Source organism: Trachurus japonicus, chromosome 14 (assembly GCF_045865225.1).
Source record: "Trachurus japonicus isolate A0001 chromosome 14, Traja_1.0".
Taxonomy (NCBI): Eukaryota; Metazoa; Chordata; class Actinopteri; order Carangiformes; family Carangidae; genus Trachurus; species Trachurus japonicus.
Genome location: NC_140920.1, coordinates 23,629,897 through 23,653,557, shown reverse-complemented (window position 1 = coordinate 23,653,557; position 23,661 = coordinate 23,629,897). Strand labels below are relative to the sequence as shown.

Genomic DNA, 23,661 nt, shown 5'->3' with positions numbered 1-23,661 from the left:
GACTAGACAGCAGTATCCAAACACAGGGACTCCTCACCACACTGACTTTACAAGGACTAATTACCGGCTGGCACTGAGTGCAGACAGATGGTAGAAAGAGAGAGAGGTGGCGAAGGAACACACAGGGAGGGAATGAAAAGATATATTTTGTCGTGCGAGTTAATGTGTGTGTGTATGTGTGTGTGTATTTGTGTACATAAGCTAATTTGCGTCAATAATTACCATCCACCCTGCAGCAGACAAAAGAAGCGCCTAAACATTACAAACCCATGTCTGATGCCAGTTTCATTTCTCTGCTGACAGTCACAACACGCAACATTTCAGTGAATCCCCCCACCCGCTTTGTTGTTTTGTCACATTCTGACTGGGCACAATTGGTTGGAGATAAATGAAAGAGGAGCTGGGCGGTTAGCATGAGTGGCTGTCAACAAGTCCTCCGACCTGAGATGACAAAATAGGATTTTGTCATTTTATTTCCGTCCAAAAATAACCAACATGAGCTCCAAGCGGCAGACAAGGCAGCGTGAGCGACTGGCTGGTGAACACGGTGGAGCATTAAGCACCTGAAGAGACTGATACTTTCCTCAGGAAGTTAGTAGAGACCAAAACATCAGGATTTTTATAATGATGTTCTGCCAAATCCAACAGAAATAGAGTTCTTCTCCCTGCTGTCTGGATGTTGGCATCGTGTTTTACAATCTGCATATGTCCTTGATTGTAGAGGAGCATCTTTCCGCATATGTCCAACAGAATGAAACCTCCAAGTGTTAAGAGTAATAACATGTTATGCAAATTACTTTTAATGCCAATATTTGTTCTTATTGTACTTTCTTTTTTGGACACATGACTAATGCATGTTCTGTTTTTATGGCCTTTGTTCCAGCCATCATTTAAATCAGCTGCTAAAAATGAACCAGCTCATGGTTGCAAGCTAAATCGTCTCTGCTAACAGTTACTACTCAGATGGTGCTGCCATGTTTTATCTAAGCATATTTTCCATTTAAGCCAAATGCAGTAATTTCAAGATCAAATTTGTCACTGTTTGTTGTTAAACTATAATTAAGTTAAGTTTAAAATCCATCTGCTGAAAGTAAGCACATTTGTCCATTATTAAAAACTTTAAAAAATATCCCTTTGAGGCACATTTTGAACAAACAACAAGTGTGATTGATTTGTGATAAGTCACGGTTAACTATTCCAATCCATTTACATTCTGAGTAAAAAGAGCTTGTTTTCCATTACTGAAGACACCAGGAAAAAAACAGTGGCTACTAATTTCATGAATTTTATTCCTTTTCAGAAAAGCCCAATCACACCAGCAACACTCTGGTTCAACATCCTACTGTCGACAGAAGTGAATAAACCGCGCTCTTTTCTGCCATCTGTGCCTCACTGTCCTGTAGTTCTTGTCGAGTCTTGAGCATAAAATTTAATTCTGAATCGTATTGAATTTGAACTGCATGTGGCTGCTTCAGCGCGGTGTTGTTGGAGCTGGATCACTGTCACACTGTCACGGCTCACTGGGACACTTGAATCCCTCCACCTCTGCCCCATCGCATTCCTCCTCTCCCCCTCCTCCTCCCCCTCTCCACTCTTTATTCCTTCTCTTTCAACCCTCCTCCTCTCCTCCTCCGACCTGCCTCCCCTACCTCCAACCACCCCCTCCCTCCCTCCCTCCCCTACTCATCCCTCCCCCATCATTCTCCCTCTCGCACCTCTCTCGTTAGCTGGGTATAAATCTCCAGAAGTAACCCAGTAATTTAACCAATTAGCATCTCAGATATGCGGGTGGCACCTAAATTACGACAGTGCAGAATAGTGATGCATGTAGCCCCGGCTGCTGAATTTACAGCCTCTCGTTACATATTCAACCGGCATAAATCAAGCGCTCCCCGGTGACACGCGGCCTTATGGGTAGGCACAGGCCGAGGTGGAGGGAACAGTCTCAGGGACGCGAGTTAGTTAATCATGTGGAAATAAGACGTGTAACCTAGATTCACACACACACACACACACACATGTGCACCTGTAATAAACATGTAAGGTGATTCCCACTCTAGTACATACACACACCGGCCCTGCATGAACACACACACTGCAAACAATACATTATATAAACAAACACAAACAAAATAAAGTAATCACAAAATTTTTAAACAATGCAACACTGAGCATAACCCTCCACCCCCCTCTATGTTTTGTTTTAAGCTTCTCCCCCACCTTCTCTCTGCTTAAATGAGTGTTTCCGTGTGTTGATAGGCAAGACAAAGAGCACAAGTAGCGACCACTCTGTGTGTGTGTGTGTGTGTGTGTGTGAAGGCTTGTGCACCTCTGGAGTTATCTCAGCACGTGGTGTTAGCAGCCGTGTGGGGCGTTTGGTCGTCACGGCGGCGGCGAGTGAGTGATAACTGTAGTAAAAGTGCAGTAAACAGTGTGAGTGATGGCGGCTGTCGGTGGGGCCAATTGAGCGTGTGACATCAGCCGTGACACATCAGTGGAGAGGCACAACGGTAATGACAGCATCGCCGCGCAGCGCACTCGGGCTATCTGTTACTGCTTAGCAACCTCCACACACATCAGTTATAGAAAATGAACATGTAGTCAGTCACTGATGGGGATAAATCTGACTTCAGCCGCAGTTAGAGCACGCGATTGTTCTGAAATCACCTCCTAAGTCATGAAAGAAAATGTGTCTGTGTGTGTGTGTGTGTGTGTGTGTGTGTGTGTGTGTGTGTGTGTGTGTGTGTGTGTGTGTGTGTGTGTGTGTGTGTGTGTGTGTGTGTGTATTTTGGGGGGTGGTTGGGTGGCCACTGGTAACTCAAAGCAGGGGAATCTGATCGCAGGGTTTGGGTGTAGTTAGGAAGGTTAAAGGTCATAAGCGCTGCTCCCTGGAGGAAGACAACAAACACTGCTGCTCTCCCAGAGGGAGGAGACTCTGAGCATCATTATAAGACACACACACACACCTCTTAACGCACACACATATATGCACTCTATATACCACAAATCATTATAACATGTAGTCTTATAATGAGGTGGTCACCTTCTAAACCTTCTAAAAACTAATCCCCTGATGTCTCTCTCTCACTCTCACCTAGCAGCCTCCCATGAGACCGGCTGGCTGTGAGACACTCATAATTAGACACGGGGACACAGACGCGGGAGACACACACTCACACACAACACACCTAAATGCTCCATAGTTAGACAATAATGAATGCAAAATCCAGGGCAGTGTGTCCCAGTCACAATGACTGTGTGAGGAGAAAAAAAAAACACATAAAAATACACACACTTTAACTTCAGTGTTCATCCACAGTGGACTGAAGACTTGTGTGTTTTACTTGAGGATGTACAGGAAATCAAACACAGTACCTTCCTCCTGTTAGTGTTGTATCTTCATCAGAGAGGAGAGAAGACAGAGCCTCATGGTCCCAAAGGAGTCATTTAGTGTAGTAAGACAAATATATGCACAGTATACTGTATATAGAAAACATACTCAAGGCATCCTGTTATTACTCTTAAAGGACTGATTTACCCAAACTGTTCCAGCTAAATTTGAAAAATCAGCCTGAAAAGTAGTCCCGCTCATGACGCCACTTTAAAACCCCTGCAGACTTTTAATTTTACTTTTTTTTTAAACTAAATTTTTTAATAATTAATTTTGGCGGCCCCTGTGTACGAAAGCAGTGGTGTTTTGGCGGAATGAAGACTGCATTTCCCACTTTCGTGAAGACGTTTGTCTGGCCGGCGCGTCTAGATTTGTTTTGGAAACGTCGGAAAGAAGATGGGACTTGCTTTGAAAACTTTTAGCAGCTATCTGCAGCATGCGTAGTAATGTATCTATTCATATCGTTACGTCAGTGGTCCGACCCGACCATACCTTCCAGAGGTATAGAATTAGACTACTTAGAAATAACGTATCTTCACACTGATGGGCTCATTGGCTGTTGTAGGTAACAGAGACACATCAGCAGAAACCAGAGACTTTTGTATATCCAGTTAAAAGCTCCGTACTGTGGCTTTAAAGGGTTTTAATTGTTGTTTGTTACTTTAGTAAATAGTCTGTAAATGCACCACAGCCTACCATAGTTTTCTTAACAGCAACGTTAAAGCTCAGTAGGCTGCTCTGCCGTCACCGTCTTGGCAGCATCTGACTCTCTGCTAAAATGGGCAAAGAGGAAGAAAAGCATGGGGCCCAAACTTCCTCCTCTGGCAGCATACACTCACCCACCTGTCACTCAGGGTGGGAGTGCCTGAAATACGTTGGATAGACAAAAATGTTTATTTTATTTTATTCATTTTTTATTAGGCTGTGAACATATACTGTATTTCTACTGTGGGACATTTGTGGGGAGCCCCAAGCTGCCACATTTAGAAGTGCAGATCTTGGTTCTTCTGTGTTGGTGATGGATGGTGCAGTAACTAATGAAACTTTTCAATAAACACCTCACAGCACTGTGTTGCAGTCTTTCCAAACAGATATAGTGGTTTTAAAAACATACGTAGATGCAATAGGGTAGATATCTCTGACATGATGGGGGTGTTTTCAGCTTCTAATCAGACTGTGCTCAGGAGCATTGAATATGAATTGAATTGAAAACATCAATACGTCAGTCAGAAAAGAGAGAAAACATATAGTATATATACGTATATATACGCATGCAGAAAGACAGCTGCTTCTGATTATTGGACATAATCAGATTGTTATGTGCATGTAAATCACTGAGGTGTTTAAATGTTGCTTTTGAGGCTGAAACTGTCAGCACAAGCAACAAACACACCAAGTTGCAATCACCTTTTGGCTTCCAGGGCAGTTTCTCATAAAAGCTCGCATTCTAAATACTGCGAGGAGAGCGGTTATATTTATGCCCGATCCACAGGTCGCAGAGAAGAAAATGCAGATTCACAGAAACGGCTTTTCATTTTAAATAAACACCCAGATGATAGCGGCGGGTTTGACACTTGCGCTGGCTGACGCCCACGTGGCGTGACCCGAGTTCAAGTGTTTCTATCGCTCTCTCTCCGCTCGGAGAGAGGGAGAAGAGAGAGAAGAGGGAGAGCGGCATTTAACCTCAGAGGGTCAGACCAAAAAATCTCTCTGATCAATAAGTCCAAGAAATACATGCACCCACACAGTGCTGTCAAGGAGCACACATAAACACACAAGCCCAACACACACACAATTGCACATTCCTAATGGGCGCACACACACACACACACACACAGCTCGTAAACCTAAACACTTCAGCACGAAACACACACACACAGTGGATGAGCTGGCCTCAGCTGTGCTCTCCTCTTGAGCGCAGCACTAACTGACGGCTAATCGATTAGAGCTTGGTGACCTCTGACCCCGCTAGCTTCCTGTCTGACAGATTACACCTCCGCACTTCCATAGGACTGCATTCACTATGTGTGTGTGTGTGTGTGTGTGTGTGTGTGTGTGTGTGTGTGTGTGTGTGTCTCCACAACAGAAAGAACAGTCTCAAAGCGAGGACAGTCCACTTCACACACCACACATAACTGTATGTATGTTGTCTATGGTTCTACATGTGTATTTGTTGAGGGGATGTTTTCGCCATGTGGATTTGAAAATGCACAGTGTTTGTTGTTGTTTGGGCGTGTGCTGTGTGTTACCGTGGCGACAAAGACGGTGCGCAAATCAGGCAAGCCGAGTCTGGGAGGGGTGATGCATTTGTGTGTATGTGTGTGTGTGTGTGCGTGTGTGTGTCTGAGTGTTAGGAGGTAGATAACAATGCCCCTCTCGGCAGGACACTGGTGCTCTCTTCCTGGCCTGTTCTGCACGGGAAACGCCGCCCAACACACACACACGCACAACGCACACACACATACACGCACACACAGATATTTATACCTGTGTGGGTTACAATGACTTCACCAGCTCGCCCCTGCACAGCCCTAACAAAGGGAAACAAGAACTCATTGTGGACTAGTGTCCCCCACCACTCCCACACACACACACACACACACTGTACAGACACGCACACCACAGGAGAGTGTATGCTTGCAGACTCAGCCGTCCGTTATATCAGATAAGGTTAGCATTTTTATTCCGACACGGCTATTAATAATGAAATGATGCATAGCTGGCACATCTACACTCCTCCTCTCCTCTCCTCTCCTCTCCTCTCCTCTCCTCTCCTCTCCTCTCCTCTCCTCTCCTCTCCCCCTCTATCTCCTCTCCTCTCCTCTTCTATCTCCTCTCCTCTCCTCTCCTCTTCTATCTCCTCTCCTCTCCTCTCCTCTCCTCTCCTCTCCTCTCCTCTCCTCTCCTCTCCTCTCCTCTCCTCTCCTCTCCTCTCCTCTCCTCTCCTCTTCTATCTCCTCTCATCTCCTCTCCTCTCCTCTTCTATCTCCTCTCCTCTCCTCTCCCCTTATTTCTCCTCTCCTCTCCTATCTCCCCTCCTCCTCTCCTCTCCTCTCCTCTCCTCTCCTCTCCTCTCCTCTGCCTAAATTCCTTTTTACAGTTGTACAAACTCTCATACAGTGGGTAAACACACTCTCGCTCGGCCTCCCAAAACACCTCAACCACCAGTTCACTTTGTGGTAAGGGGGAAAATTCCCACTCCCATCAGTGTGTCTGTTAATGTGTGTGTGTGTAGTCTGCAGGGAGTTTCCAGATAAACTAAATTTGTTTGCTTTTTAATGACAGAGCTTAAGATATTCACACACACATGCGCACACACGACCGCTAACCACCTATCATGAATGAGCCACTGTGTTCTTTTCCCCTTAATACCATGTGTGTGTGTGTGTGTGTGTGTGTAAGAGAGAGAGACTAATGGCTGTCCAGTAATGGGTGTATGGTAAGAGGGATCTCTGTGTGCAGGTACCCAGAGGCTCCAACCACAGTCTCATCGTCCACCAGGAGGTTATCCACACACACACACACACACACACACACACACACACACACACACAGACAGACACACACATCAGCCGGTCCTTTGTAAGGCAGACAGTGAAGAAGCGATCCAGTCCAGTAGCCGGTTACATAATCACTCCTGTGAGTCAATCTGTCGGCCGGTTTGTTGATCAATCAGCCAAGTCAGTAAAGACAGTCGTTAGTACGTTAATTAGCCAGTCAGATAATTAGTCAGTTAGCTGAATGGAAATGATTGATATAGATTTGGCATAAACTCATGTCTCCTGTTCCACGTTGCTAATGGGGCCGACTTGATTTTTCTCTCCTTGGTGTTGCACTCGAGGCTTTTTAAATGATTTCTGATGCACTGTGTCAGCTCTACAAATCCCTGCAGCGCTGGTTCTAGACCTCTGAATCACTGCCCACATCTCCATCTCCATCTTTTTCTTTTTTTCAAAACAGGTCTGGGGTTGTATTCACTGATAGAAGTTTCACTGTTTGGAGAAACTACAGAGCTGGTCAGAGCTTTGTAAAGACTGAGACAAGGTTGAAGAGGCAGAGAAGAGAAAAGGATGAGACTGACGCAGTGGAGTCGACTGACGCAAATAACGACTCTGCGATCTACGTGACACATTAAGCAAACTGCTCTGAGCGAAAGTTACTGCGGCTGGGGTGTTTATGGGGAATGGCGAAGACTGAGAGTGATTTATGATTGGTTTGAGAAAAAATCCTGAAATAAAGTTTGATATGTTTTATTTATGCAGGTGTTATTTGGTTTATTCAGTCTATAACGACTTGATACAGTAAAGTACACTGATTTGATGAGTTGAGTTAATTTATTTATCAACACAACTTGTAGACCGGATGATTCTTTTTTTTCTTCTTCTTCTTCTTCTTCTTCTTCTTGTAAGATTAATACTAATACATTACACATCAATTTTATTTTTTATTTTTGTAAAACCAGAAGGAAGCACATGTTTTGTATTATGTTTTCTTTCTTTTTTTGTTTTTTTTTCTTTTTAAAGCCGTGGAAAATATTTTAAATTACATTTCCATTTCACATCAAACTTCTATAGGGCCCAACCAATTACTGGCTGGGCAATTTAATCATCTGCGTTGAACCCTTCTCAGACATGTCTGTATCTGTGTAGGCGTTGGCTGATAAGTAACTTTTTTTGTGCCCTCAAACTTTGCAGGTGAACTGCAAACTGTCTGGGTTTCATTTAGAAAATAATGTCCCTGCATTGGTTGAGCCACTAAAGAGGAAAATAATGTTGTTATGTTCGTTCAGGTTGTATTGGTCTGCTCCATGCAACCCTGTAGGACTGATGGGAGCTTGTGAAATGTAAATATTCATTAGAGGCTTTTGACATTTTCCTAATTATCCTTATGTGTTTTATTCACATTTTCCAAGAGTTTACTGCAGCGCTACACTCAGGCCATTTGGAGTAATAAAAGTTATTTATTGTTAAACAGTAAAATGTTGGACTTCCAAGACTTATTTGTCACAAGTGCTTGAACCATATTTGAGTGATCAAAAAATGTGTCTTTATGTAAACAATTTCAACTCCTTAAACGATAATAAAAAACACATTTTGATCGGGTCCTATTACTAATGACTCAGAATAAACTGAATAGAAAACAGACCACAAAATATAAACCAATCAGCCACGATAATAAACCAGTCACCAGCTCTAATATTATGGCTAAATGTACTAAATTAAAATAATGTAAAATCTTCTCATTTCTATATTAAATCTGAATACATCTGGATGGACTTATTTTTCATTCCAGAGTTTAGCTGTGGAAAGTTAATGCGCCATTTTTACGCATTTTCTGTAATGTGTCAATAAATATGCACTAATTGTCTTAATAAATTTTAATTACAAAGAGTCAAGCGTCTTTTGAACAGTGTCTACTTTTGCTTATCCTGAGCATAAATCCAGTGAACGGCTCCCAGACTGTCCAACAAGCAGCCTCTCAGAGTAAACGAGGCATCATATCAGCTTCGACAGGAACAGATGGGAAAATGTGTGTGTGTGAGGCCATCATGTCTGAGTTTGTAGCTTTTAGGGTAATGTGATCCCTGCCTAAGAGAGAGAGAGTGTGTGTGTGTGTGTGTGTGTGTGTGTGTGTGTGTGTGTGTGTGTGTGTGTGTGTGTTGGGGAGGGGTGTACGGAGGGAGACAGGAGCAGGAAGGGAGGAAGAGGGAGGTGAAAGAGGAGGAAAGGGGGAGGACAGAAAGAGGAAAAGGGTGTCTGTGTGCGCAGGAGGTGGGGAGGGCTTACAGGCACACATCTGTGTGTGGACCCTCTCCAGTCGTAGCCCGTGGCAGTTGAGTTTTCTTACTCATATTCGCCGCCCAGTTCCCATAACACACGGACAGCAAGATGGATGGAGAAGGAGTGAGGAGGGGAGGATGGAAAACATATACTGCCCTTAACTCTCTCTCTCTTGGCAGATGAAAAAAAAAATAAGAACAACAGCTTCTTCTAATAGACAGAGTCGGACAGTCACGAAAGGAAACACACAGAAAATTATAACGAGATGAACAGAAAGAGCGAGGTCACCATCACTGGCCCCGACTCTGACATCACAGGCTGCAGCTCTGACCCCCAACCAGCTGAGAGCCGTTCGCCTGGACAGTTAGTCGACAAAAAATGCTGTGTGTGCACGTGTGCGTGCGCGCGCGTGTTTGTCCATTAAAGCAGGCAGTTAAAGTAAATCGCCAAGTAATGTGAATGCCGAGCTTCTAAATGCTAAGACAGGTGCCGGCTGAGATACTAAATGAGAGAAATGAATAAAACATCCTCCTCTCCCTCTCTCTCTCTCTCTCTCTCTCTCTCTCTCTCTCTCTCTCTCTCTCTCTCTCTCTCTCTCTCTCTCTCTCTCTCTCTCTCTCTCTCTCTCTCTCTCTATCTCACCCACTCACATACACAGTGTCAGATACACACACACATACACACACATAAGCACAAACACAGTGAGAGAAGTGAATGCTGACATTAAGTCGATGGTATGAATAATTCCCAACTGGCCTCATCTCCAAGCAACCGCTGACCTTTAACACAGGAAGTGATACTGCAACACACACACAAACTGTATGTAAGTAACACTGTCTTCAGAGTCTATCGAGACCGACTGGACTTGGAGCGACAGTCAGACCTCTTGACAAAACCAAGACCGACCAGTCTTCATCCACGGAAACACAACAAACTGAAACAGGCCAATTTCCACTTTTAATTATTCTGAAGAGAAGCAATAAAATTATAAAAACATCTTGAAGCCAGTGGAGGGGGGAAGAGAAAGTCCCTACTTTATCAGATTATCTGGACAATGTGACCTAAACTGAACACAACAACCTGGTCATATTGGAGAGGGGGTTTGCAGGCAAATCTGGCAACCTCCACCAAAAAACGAGACAGTGTCAGATCTCTGAACGGAGACAGAGCAACGTTTCCTGCTACACACTGGAGCCTATAAAAACACAAGAGCCGAGTTCTTTACAAAACTCAAACACCAAGAATGTGACACTCTCAGACCAAAACAAGCAGCAATGTGTGTCACAAGTCGCAGCAACACAACAAACTGTGCCTGGATGTAAACATCACCACTACATTACGGATGTTGCTGCATATTTCATGTAAGAAAAGTGCATTCTTCTGATTTGTTGTCCTCACAGTGCAGTACACTGCTGTTTGCATCATTGTAATCCTTTTAGAAAGACAAATCAATAACTTTAAATGTTTCCCTCTTCTCATTCAAATCGCCTGGATCTTTGTTTGGATTAGGAAACAGAGGCGTAACTTGGTAACGGCGTCAATAATCTTTCATGTAGCGATATAAAACGCTCTGTGTTTGACGAATCTGGAAACATCTTCAGAAAATTGGTTCGTGCTTGTGGGTTTTTGTTCGAACATCACAGGACATTTTTAATGCAGTGTTGATATACGAGGCACAAACTCTGCAGATTCTGGATGATCACACTTTATACTGTTAAATCTTGCTTTGCTAATGTTGTGTTTTGTTATGATGGTGACAACACTGAGGATTTGAGAGAAAGGAGGAAAAGGAGGGCAAAGGAAGAGAAAAGAGAGATGAGGACGGGTCAAGAAAGGAAGAGGTATAATATCTTACTGTCTATTTTAGATGTGTGTGTCTACGTATATATGTGTGTGTGTGTGTGTGTGTGTGTCAGACAGTGACAGTTGAGCGAACAGTGACATACCAGGTTGGCAGAGATATTTTGGTAACTAGGACAAGAGAGAGAGAGAAGGAGAGAGAAGGAGAGAGAGATAGTGAGGAAGACAAAGGCAGAAAAGATGAAGAGATCGTTTAGAAGATTCCCCCCTCGGTCCCTCTGTCACCTTTCTTCACCTCCTCCCTCCTCTCCCTCCTCTCCCAGCTGATTGACAGCGCCATCCCCCTCCCCCCTCCCCCACCCGGCGCTCTTTGATTGACAGGACTCCCCAGACTGAGGCTCTTATCCCCTGAAACAAACCCTCCTCTGCTCCTCCTCACCTCCTTTCTCTCCTCTGTCTGCTGAGACAAGCCTCCACCCTCCCTCCCTCCTTCCTTCCCTCCCTCCCTCTTCCTCTCTCCTCACCCTCCTTCTCCTCTTACTCCTCCTTTTCTTCCCTTTTCTCCCCTGTAAATGCTTCCTCATCACCTTCACCTCCTCCTCTACATCCCTCCTTCCTCTCTTTCCCATCATCTCTTCCTCAAGCTGTGACCCCTCTTAACCCTATAGATTACACACACACACACACACACACTTGGGGAACCCCTTAAACCCCTCAGGCTTATGTGGGCCCCTAGACTTTAGGAGGACACACCCCTACACACACACACACACACACACACAATATCACACACTCTCAAACCGCCTTCCACAAGTCTTGACACTGATCTAAGCCCTGAACACACACTGCCTGAGACTATAACCCCCCCACCCACCCACACACACACGCACGCACGCACGCACGCACGCACGCACACACATAACTACACACACCCCACACTCACACAGCCTGAGCCTATTAAGCCACTCGTAGGAGTCTAAACAGGCAGTGAGCTGAGCAGTGAGGTAGGTAACCCCTCAGGGCCACGGAGGAGAGGAAAACCAAGTCAAAGGAGGAAAAGGAGAAAGGAAGGGAGGGAGGGAGGGAGGGAGGTGGGGGAGAGAGAAAGGGTGAGGCGGAGCAAGAGAGAGAGAGAGAGAGATGAGGACGGGGGAAGCTGCAGTGTGGAAAAGGGAAAGAAACAGAAATAGAGGAGATGAGGATGTTGAGTGATTGAAAAAAAAAAAGACAGTGAGAGATACAAGGAGGAGAAACTGAATGGCAGCCACACACACACACACAGTAGAGGAGAGTGGATGTGGCTCTTTAGGAGTCAAGCAGGCGTATGATAGGATATCGTTGCATGTCGTTAACCCTATATTAACCCTGAGAGGGAGCGAGACACTCTCTGCGCTACAACATGGATTAACTGGGCCACACACACACACACACACACACAGGCGACGATGAGCAAGCTGTCAGTCACGCACATACACACACAAATGCACACAAGGACTGATATCCTCACTGACACTATGCAATGAGCTGTCACTCACACGCAAACAGCCATTTTTCTCCATTTCTTTCACCTGTTTGTGTCCCACCAATGAGGCGCCATCTTATTATCTTCATTTTAAGCATTTCCTGTATAGAGGAGGTCGGGCCGAGGGGAACGGCAGCATTCCTTTAAAAAGTCTGAAATATTTTTTTATTGGTTGAGGTCACACAGCACCTGCTTGTTTAGGACCTGTGGGAAGTTATGGGATGCTTTTTTTTTTTTTTTTTTATAGATCCCCACTCTCCACTGCCCATCTATAAACTATAACAATCCAATAGGAGTAGCATCGATAGCATCAAGATCATGATCCCTCACTGGCTTCCCATGGAGAAATATGCACAGCTCTGCTCCTGAGGGTTGATTTGTTCTCTACACTTACTGGCTCCATTGAAAATATGCATATCTAACTTAGATGGACTGGGCCTTGGGACAGATAGAGATTTGAGAGACAACAACACCATATGTGTTGTTTGGGGATGTTTGGCACTCAGCAAATTCTGGTTGCAATTTACTTATGAAATTCAGAAAACTCGAGAAGAGGCGGACTGCAGCGACAACACAATGATCCAAAGCAGACTTTGAAATCCACCACGGACACTTTAAGAAACAACAACAAGCTGAAGATCGTGGAACAGACCCCAGATCTTAAAACATGGTGTAGCCTACAAGACAACATAGAAGAAGTTAATGACCTCAGAACAGGAAGACTCTGACCTGGCTGCAAAAAGCATCTGTGGACTATGATGTTACTGAGTCCTGACGTAGAGGGGGGGAAGCCTGCATTTGTGCACATTGCTGTTGGAGCTGTACTTCTCTTCACTTCAGAAACTGATCATCTGCTCAGCCACAGCTGGATCTTCATATCTGCTTGTTTACTAGCACTCACACTCTTACAGCTCTTATTGTGACTCTCTCTCTCTCTCTCTCTCCACATGTTTGGGTTGGACAGCACAGATCCAGATGTTAAACTGAGAGGCTGTGAACCACTGCAAAGTAGGGGGTGGGGGCAGGGGAGGGTACAGGAAGTATCCCACGGTATCCACGGTAACCTTGACATTCCATCCTGACCAAGTTCCCTGACATCTCCCACAATTCACTCTGCTCCCCTCTTTTAGTCATGAAACACACACACATGCACGGGTGCGTGCACACACACCACACACACACACACACACACACTAACAAGGAAATGCTCCAACTCTGTTATTTTGTCTCTTAACTTCCTGTCCACACTGGAAGTGGGAATGTGTCACAATAGCCGAGTCCCAATTCAGGGGCCAAATCCTTCAGAGGACGCGGCGCTCTTCGCCGTCATAGACTGTTAAGGCCAAACCAAGGTCCTCCTCCTCCTGTCGCCTAGCAACCTTGGCCTATAGGGCCCTTGGTTTTTTAACAGTTGTACCATAGCTGCTCTGTGGCACTGTTGTTTGCAGCTATATGTTATTTTCATTACTGCAATGAATCCTGGGATTGAAGAAGCCTTATTACATATAAGCAATGTTAAACAGGTTAAACATCATCTAGTTCTACAATGCACTATTGAGTTACAATAATTAAAAAAGATAGCCTATTACATAGGGAATAAGGCAACAGAAACAAGTGAATAGACAGAGAGAAAGAGGTCAAACCAAACTGGGCGGCCTGCATGAGGTCAACAGTCAATCCAGTAACACAAATTATGTGATTATACATCTATTATAATGTATCACCTCTTCTTTCTATTTGCGGCCCAACCCATGTCACAATCATCCACTCATCCATACACACACAGAGATGTGCACACAGACGTACACACTCCTTCCAGGCAAATGTATAATGGAGTGTAAGATGAGACGTCTGAGAGAGCCGACAAAAGCAGAGAAATGGGGCTGTGGTGTAAAGATACTATAATGTCCCACACATACACAACCACACACACACACACACACAAAGTTACCTGTTGTACCTGTCTATCGCGAATCCTATTGGACTTGGGCTTTGGCTTACAAAGGGCGCACTCACTCACTCACAGTGTTTAGTCACTTCATAAAGTTTCTCCAAACATAAAAATAAGTGTGAGAGGGGAGGAGAGAGATTTATAGAAATAACATAGAATTGTTTTTTTTTCTTTATGACATACAATATATAAAATATTAATGCATACTGACAGAAAAACACTATGATGACTAGAATTGCTTTGAGATTTGATTTGATTTGATTTGATTTGATTTGATTTGATTTGATTTGATTTGATAGACATACTTTCACATCAACTCGTGTATCTGACCTTTGGCAGTAGCCTATGAGAAAGTGTTACTTAAAACACTTTGCTTTGTTTTCTTTGTAGTTTAACAACAAAACAACAGAACTTTTAAAAACCTCCGCTGCTAAATCTGTGCTGAATTTGTAGCTCTGGGGTTAATGTGACGTTACCACAGAGAATCAGGCACTGGGAAAAGACTCGTACAACCTGATGACAGTGTAATTTGAGTTTAAAAGGCATGAAGATAATGCTAAAAACAGTTACAGACACCTATACCTTAAAATAACAATGTGGTGGAGGATGAGATGTTTAAAAAATGGCAAATAATTCACAAATAATGATTTTTTTGTTTTACACCAGGTCACACAGGATCATATTTATAATCTCTCAACTTGTTCTTATATTCAACATTTTGTACCATGTCTACATCACTCTGTGAGTCACAATCAAGAATCGATCACTGGCTTCTGTGATAATGTAGTGAGAGTGATGAGAATCAGCATAATTTCACCTCCCCTCTTGTGAATTACTCCCTGCCAAAAACACAGACACACACAGAGACACACACAGACACACACACACACACACACACAAATGCATGCACACAGCGAAAACCTGCTCACAGAGAGTTAAAACAACTGCCAAGAAGAAATCAGATTAAAATGAGGTTGGATCTCATTTCAGTTTTTCTCTGTCACTTTTTTTTCTCTTTGCTCATGACCCATTTTTCCTTGCTGCTGCAGGAGAGAGAAAGGAGAGAGAGAGGAGAGAGAGAGGGGAGGGAGGGATAACTTCAGTCCTCCATCTCAACAGACAGACAGGAAGAAAGAAAGAATGAAAGAAAGAAAGAGACAGACCGACAGACGGCTCCTGCTCATAAACAGCTTTGTATCCTGCATTACGTAGAGGAAACACACACACACATCTGAGCACTGTTTGTTCACTCAAGTCTGAAGGTGTGTGTGTGTGTGTGTGTGTGTGCGAGGCCGATATCTGCCAGATATGAGGTAGTAACTGAGCAGCTGATGTGCATTTGAGTCTCCTCTGTTATGACATTACTGAACTGCACATGCCCATGTAAATAAAACATGTGGAGCTTCAACTTCAGGCTCGACAGTGGACACACAAACCGCCATTCAAACGCACAAAACACAGGTCACCACAGTCCCCCATCCAGTGTGAGAGAGAGACGGAGACAGACGGAGACAGAGTGAGAGATAGTACCTGTCGATGATAACAGGGTCTGAGGGTGTCTCATTACGGTTTCCACAGCTCTTCTTGTCACAGCAGCGACTGAAAGAGAAGACACGGGGTGAAGTTAGAACAGAGTGAGACCGAGGGAACATACAGTAGAGTGTCTGCAGGTTCACATTCGGCTCGCACAAACGCCAGTGTTACAGCCTCCACATTATGCGCTTTGTCTGAACTGATGCAAAGTTTTGTGTCGCCAAATTCGCAGCAAATTGATCAAATCTGTCTAAAGGAGGCCAACGGGAGTTCTACAGAGAGTTTGCCACGCTGAACAGGGCTACACTGACAGCACGGGATAAAAATAGACTCATAAGACGAGTGTATAGCTGCTTCTGAGAGAGAAACACGCTGCGTTTTCAGAGAACCAGCCAGATGGTGAGTTTAGCCATTATTTTGCGCTGTGCACCAAAACCCTGCTAGATCTTAGTACATATACACACTGCAGTAAGCTCCCATAAGAAGTCTGTTAGTTTAATACTCACAGCATACATGCTGGTCAATATTACCATGGCAATATGACCTGTGATAATGAAACAAATATTGAAGTGTGCATGTACAGGTTTGCTGAGAGGAGAACACAAAGGTCACTATGGATCATCTCAGTAGGCCTATTACTGGTTTAAATATGTTTATGGTAACTGAAGCTGCAGTCTGTGACTGTGTCTTCTTGTATTCTGTTTATCTGGTCTTATTGATTATGGAATGATGGAGTAGTGATAAAGGGCTGGGAACTGAAAAGCTCGGCTTCCTCCTGCTCCTTTTCGAGCATTCTTTATTTATTGACTTAAATATGGGACTTGTTTTTTAGGACACTATAATGTGTTACTTATTTTATATAACTTTTTTTTCCTCTTTCTTTATCTTTTTTAATATGTTCGAAATAAAGATTAATCAATCAATCAATCAATGAAAAACACACTGGAAGTTTCCTTATCAGCTCAACGCCAGCAGGCTCCATGGAGCGGTGTAGGCGAAAATGTAGGCGAACTTGTCTGATCAGCACCGGTAAGAAAGTACTGGTACTGGTAAAAAGTTCACCACCTCAGTGTGTGTTTGTGTGTGTGTGAGGCTGCAGCCCTTTAGTCCAGATCAAGCTGTTGCACCTTGAAAACCATGTGCCACCATTCAGTATTTTGCGATGTGTTTAATGCACATGTCAATATCGCAATGATGAAAATATATTTATGAGTGCCCATGGACTGTAAATCTATGTGGAGCCTCAGTGATGTCGCCCTCGGGTTTCTGTGAGTGAGCTGTTCCACCGTGGCCGTCCTGCCAGTAGCCAACTCCACTGAGCTTCTCCAAAAATAGGCAAAGAGGCGAGATTTTGTGAAGCCCTATTGAACATGCACTCAACTATTAAAGCGTCCACACCCTCAATTATGTAACTTTACGCCTTGATGAAATTTAAAGAGAGAGTTATATAATGTAACAACACCGTTGTTATAGAACATGTGACTGTCAGTGTTAAAAGTGTGGATGGACAACTCTGTCAAACCGTTACATACAGTAGGAGCCCCGAGGACATTTGTGTAGCGGGTTAGGCTACTATGACCATGCAGTTACATTTTGTCACTAGGCAACATCTGGTGGCCAAAGTGAATAGGAGCATATAAAAATTTAGTGATGCTGAAGTCTGTGCTCGGGGTGGATGGATGGGTTAACAAAATGCAGGAAAACGACACAGAAAAGCAGTGTTCGATTCCCATGTGAGACGGTAACCATGACAACAAAGATGTGTGTATGTTGAGGAAGTATTTATTCTGACTCAAATCACGATCTTTTCAGAAACCTAACCTCGTCATAACTGTTATCATGTAAATATTAGGATGAATGTAGGATTAGCCGCTGTTAGTACAATCCGCATGTTTATTGTCGTAACCACAACAACCAATGTGCATGCCTGCTTCCATAGGGGTGCCGTTTCAGGAGACACTCGTACGGGTCGTATCAGAGGGCCAAACCAATTCAAAGCACCATCTGGTTACCATTATTACATTTTACATCTTTGTCTCTTCCCAAATATATATAGGGGAAAAAAACCTCTTTGTGTTTAATGTTGGCTCCTGATAGCCAACTCCTTTTAGGATATTGTTCCAAGTTGGTGACATATCCTGTTTGGTTACACTCCAAGTCTAACAGCCTCTTTGTTTATTAGCAGAGAGCACAATGCACAAACCACTGAGGCAGTAATTTAGCTAAAACAGCAAATTAACACCAAATTATGTCCCGGGGCTCCCCCTAAACAGACGAACAATGGTGCTGCACATAACGTCCATATGTCAAGAAACCTCTAAAACATTCAGCAGCTCGTTCTCAGATTCAAGCTTTGACTGTTTTGCTGGGATATAATGTTCTAAGCGCTATGGACGTCTTTTAAAAACACCACATGACAAGTATCCTGTCCTGATTGTACTGATGAACAGGTGGGTCAAGGGTGGAGAGGACTAAAGAGGCCTGAGGGCACAACAGACACACACATGCAAAAAAAAAAAAGAAGCAAAGAAAATGGCATTAGCAACTGAAATTCACACGTATGCATACGAGTCTGTCTTTCTTGTTGCCGTTACTAATGAATAAAGGTGTAAGCAGGAGGGGTGGGGAGGGAAAGAGTGAAAGGGCAAGCGTGGGAGGCAAGGCAAAGACAAGAGAGGCAGAGGACGGGTGGTAGGGTGGGAAGAAGAGGAAGGGGAGACGTCTCAGGTTTCCCACTGTCACAGATGGCAGAGGTGAAAAGAAAGAGACTGATATGTTACACCTTACACATTGTCTCCACTATCTGCTGCTCTGCCTCGCTCTGCTCCGCTCTCCCTGTCACTTCCTCTCCGCCGCTCTGTGATCTGGGTCACTACACGGTCGCCACCGGAGAGCGGAGAGGAACCAGAGAGAGGCTGGAGGGGAGGGAAACGCTGGGATGGATGGGGGTGGGGGTGGGGGTGGGGGGGTTAGGAGTGCAGGAAAACGGGGGAGCAGAGGGGGAAAGGGCGAAGCTAAGTGATGAGCGAGGAGGGGTGTGGAGTCAGGGGAGGGGAGGAGGTGGAGGACAAGAGGAGGAGGAAGAAAAGAAGGGAGCAGAGTGGAAGACATTATAAATGGAGCGGTGGTGGGAAGGAAAAGGAGGGGAGGGATGGGGGTAATGTAGCACTTATTGCTCTGGATCTTGGTGATCTAATCATCTGCTCTCCCCTTCTATCTCCTCCTCCTCCCATCATCACACACACACACAATAGCCTCAAAGCATGACGGAAAGATGCCGTTTTCACCTGCACCTCATGTGTAAGTGTAAGTAATGTACGTGGCACATTTTTCCAATAGCTTTGTTTAAAGGAATCACACTGAAACAATTAGAAAATGAAATGTGAGCAATTATGATAATTGTTTAGTCATTGTGTCAGAAATATTGGCAGGTTCCAGCAGCTTCTCACATGTGAACATTTGCTGCTTCGCTCTGTTTTGTATCTTTGTCAGTCTGTGATCTGTGGATCTGGACTCATGTCCATCAACTTGAAGACATTGGTTTAATCTTTGGCAACAATTCTTATGGATTCTTATAAATTCTTATCTAATAATTATAATAATAATAGTAATTTAATTATTCATACAAACATGAACAGCTCACTGATGTGCACACTCACTCTTAAGGTGAATAAAGGTTCCATCTAAATCACAATATTCCTCTGAATCTTTTCAGAATTTGCATTTTGTGTTTTCTTTGTTGTCAACTTGTTAGAAAGGCAACAGTGAATGACTCTTTGTTTTTATTTTGGGGTATAATTCACTAATGAGATATCCAGCACATCAATATTAACATAATCCTCCTTTTCAAGAAACAATTAGTGTGCATGAGAAATCTGCTAATCAACTCGAACCAACATTTCTATGATACAAACTGTTCAGTAGCGCCTATGAGTGTGTGTGTGTGTGTGTGTGTGTGTGTGTTATAGTTTATGCCAGAGCTCCGACCAGGTTTTCAGCGCAGGTCTGTGTGGTGGCAGATTGGCTGGGAGCATATGGCTAATAGCACCACCATGACAATGAGCCACACGGATTAATGGACGCCCTGAGCTCTTTGTGTTGTGTGTGCTTGCGTGCGCGCTCTAACGTTGTGTGTTGCGGGTGAGGGCCCCCGCTGCAGAATCAGCATGTGAGAACACGAGGCAACAGCCGTAACTTTGACCTCGGCAGCTGCTGCAGACGAGCAAACTGTTTACACCGGTTGCAGAAGTGGTAGTTTGTGCACCGCTGCTGCGCCGCTGCTGCTGCTGCTGCTGCTGCTGCTGCTGCTGCCCCTGAGGGAGTGTTTGAATAATCCTGCAGGACAGGCGCAGGGTGGAGGCCTCTCTGCTCTACTACTACGGCTTCATGTATCCCGCACATGCAACGCACAACAGTTAAATCATGTCTGCAAGTCATTTGCCACATGATGAACAACAATAATTTACAGCAAAATCTGTTGCCAAATACAATTTATTTATAAATTCCTTGCAAATCACATCAGAATTTCAATGTGTTTTCTATAAACCTCTGCAGCTGAACCGCCTTGAGGAATATTCAGCGAGCTATAGAATAAAATATTAGTGTGCCTGATTTCACGGTTTAAATCCCTGCTTGTGCATACAGATGAACCCCAATTTATATTGTTACACTTAAAGTTGTTCGCTGACAAGGTCAGGGAATAAGAACAACTTAATTCATGTGCTAAATTTGAATTTTTATAAGTGGTGAGCACGAGCAAGTGTGCACATGCATACTCCTTTGTGAGTATGCTTGTGTATGTGTGTGTGTGAGTCCCTGCCTATATTTTATAGTCAGACTGTGGAGGAAGGCCCATTTGTTAGCCATGAAACAACAGGAGGGTTCAGATTGACTAATGAGTTTCTCTGTGTCCTAATTAACCAGGCGTCACAGACACACGCACGCACACACCAAGCATGCATTCGCACACACACACACACACACACATCGTCTATTGTATAGGATGGGTTGGTAAAATGCCTCTATAAATAGATCTCTTTCCTCCCCAACCTACTTCCGAAGAAATTCATCTTTAGATTATAATTAAAGCAACGACTCTGATAGCTAAAACTCATCTTCCTCAACAGATAAGGATCCGTGTGTATGCGAACGTGTGGGGGGGTTAATGAGGTTGACAAAATAAGAAATGTATCGAGCACAGAGAGGTGACTGGTGAGAACTTCCTGCACATGAACAAAGTGCGTTGCAGTAGAAAAAGAAGAACAGAGGAACAGATGAGAGGAGGGAGGAGGAAGGAGTGCGACGAGGAAGGACGAAGATGAGCTGATGAAAGACATGCTGCAGTCGGCCTCACCTGCACATGATCTCGTGTGTCAGCAGCACTCTGCACATCTCTGGGTTCTTGTCTTGGCCTTCATACACAATTGCCTGCAAAGAGAGAGACACAGAGAAGAAAAGAAAACACATGGTGAGCTCAGAGTAAAGACAGAGCTGCGGTCCAGCAAATAGTCCTGTCCATCGCTGAGGTGGTGTGTTGGATTTAACCATTCAAAATAAGCGTTTTAGTCGTTAGACTGGCTCAGAATTACCATAGTATACAATAGAAGTATCTAATATTTGTGTCACTGACGGAGACTGAGGAACATGAGAAACAAAGACAAACATCTTGTTGTCATCCAAATTCAATCTACAAAGGAATTCAAGGATAAAACTGGTATTTTTTCAAAGTATAAATGCGCCACAGCTGTTGTAAATTAATGAGCAATGCACAGCTTTATTTAAAAAGGCTAATTAATGTCAGAAAACACTAGCTAGTGTTACTTTAACAGGCATAAAAGGTGCAATCATTGGGAACTTATTAAAGCTGATGATTAACTCACATTGGGTTCTCTGTTGAATATTTACAGAAGTAAGACGGTGCATGCATGTTTGACTAAAGTTCCTGTATTCATGATAATGTAGGAACAGGACGCCCTGTGCAACAGTGATGTGCTCTTAATTGCTGCTGAACAACAGTGGAGCTCAGGGGGTTGAGATAAATCAGTCATTGACAATGGCAGCTTGTTAATGGGATCAATTCATTGTTGGTTTGGTTTTGCCTTCTTGTGGAATTAGCTCTAGAAATGAATTGTAACTTCACCTCGTGTCATCATGTGACTGAACGGGAGGAGATTGTTTACAATCTTGCGACTCTCAGCGTCTGCATCTGTGCATGGATGCGTGGATGCATGACAATGTATTTGCATGTTCTCAGTACGCTGCACCTCAATATCTACCAAAACTGCAGAGAGAAGCTGGTGGTATTTTTTGCACTGAGGGGAGAAGACAATGACAGTGTCAAGCTATGAGGAATTAGTGTCTTTTTTTAATACTGGTGCTGTGGTGCAACTTTATTTTCCTCCATCATGCTGCGGCAGCTCCCACTTCACCTCAAAGAACTTGCAGTTCAGCAGTAACACCTCCGCATCTCACACACACACACACACACCCTCACACTTTGTTCACACACACTGTTTGAGAGTATCAACAAAATAACAAACCGTATCTCATCTGCTCACTCACATATCTGCTGATCAGGTGAATGTCTGAAGTCAATTGTTTATTCAGGGAGCAATGGTCACAGTCTATTGCTCCTGAAAAAAGGCCTCACCTGCGTTAATTACACAACATTTCCGGTTCAGGGTAAGGAGACTCGGTATAAAGCGAAAGCACAAGTCACACGCCACCTATCTATCCATCAATCAGCACACACACCCTGTCTGTCTTTGGTCTATTCCAGTCTGTTTGATGTGTGGCTCCACGCTGCAGCGAGCTCCACCGAGTGACAGGCTCACTTTTCTCAGGGAGCGGCGAACAAGTTTCACTTCTGTCCTGTGTAATAGTCCTCAGCTCAGGTTCAGACGGCCCGCTGTCGTCAGGGGAGCAGCACAGATTAAGGTAATTTGGCTGAGTGAAAGGTTCGCAACTCGAAACAACATGCAGCACTTGAGCTGATGAACAGAAAACCCGACTTATTCAAACGTGACCCAGATAATGTAAATGCACCTGTCATAACTACTGACTGTCTAACTCTGACCAGTAAAGGTCAGAAAGTGTCACACAAACACCTACAAACTCAACTCAAAACTTCAAGAATCACGAGTGACTAATTTCATTTTTCTACTGAATCATTTCCTCTCTTTTTTTTGACACTTGCAGAATGTCAAACTGCAGGTGTAGACAATTGAGTTTCTGCAGAGGCCAACAAAGGTTTTCCACTTAGGCAGGTAGTTGACTGTTACAGCTGATCTAATGGCTTCAAGGCAAACACAATCAATAATCAGTAGACAGTGGGTATAAATCAAATTCCAATCAAGCCACCTTTTGTTATTATTGAACAAAGGAATGGCAAATATCAATAGTTCACTCAGTCTGAACAAAGAAGCAGCAACAACTGTATCAAAAATCATTAAATTACTCAATGCGTCGGACACAGAGTCAACTTATCACATTCAGATCAACACTGTTATGTTTCAGTTTCCTGGGGGGTGGGGGGGAATGTTATGTCTGAAAACATGCAGTTTGTCTTATTAATGTGTCCTGTTGGACTCTGTTAGGTTATACACCACGAGTGACAGGTTACTGTGTCTTTAAGGTTTACAGCAGTGATGTACGGAAGTGTCGTGAAATGCAAGGTGTGCGACAA

General features: G+C 43.9%; 1 protein-coding gene across 3 annotated transcripts in view; it reads right to left on the bottom strand.

The window, feature by feature from the left end:
• Positions 1–23,661, bottom strand: part of LOC146974775 (transcription factor COE1) — a 90,473-nt gene that overhangs the window by 57,774 nt on the left and 9,038 nt on the right. For all 3 annotated transcript variants that reach the window (XM_085798429.1, XM_085798431.1, XM_085798430.1), the window contains exons 5-6: positions 21,331–21,404; positions 15,975–16,043 (exon numbers count right to left, since the gene is read on the bottom strand). In XM_085798429.1, coding sequence (XP_085654555.1) covers positions 15,975–16,043; positions 21,331–21,404 — 143 coding nt within the window. The remainder of the gene's footprint in view (positions 1–15,974; positions 16,044–21,330; positions 21,405–23,661) is intronic.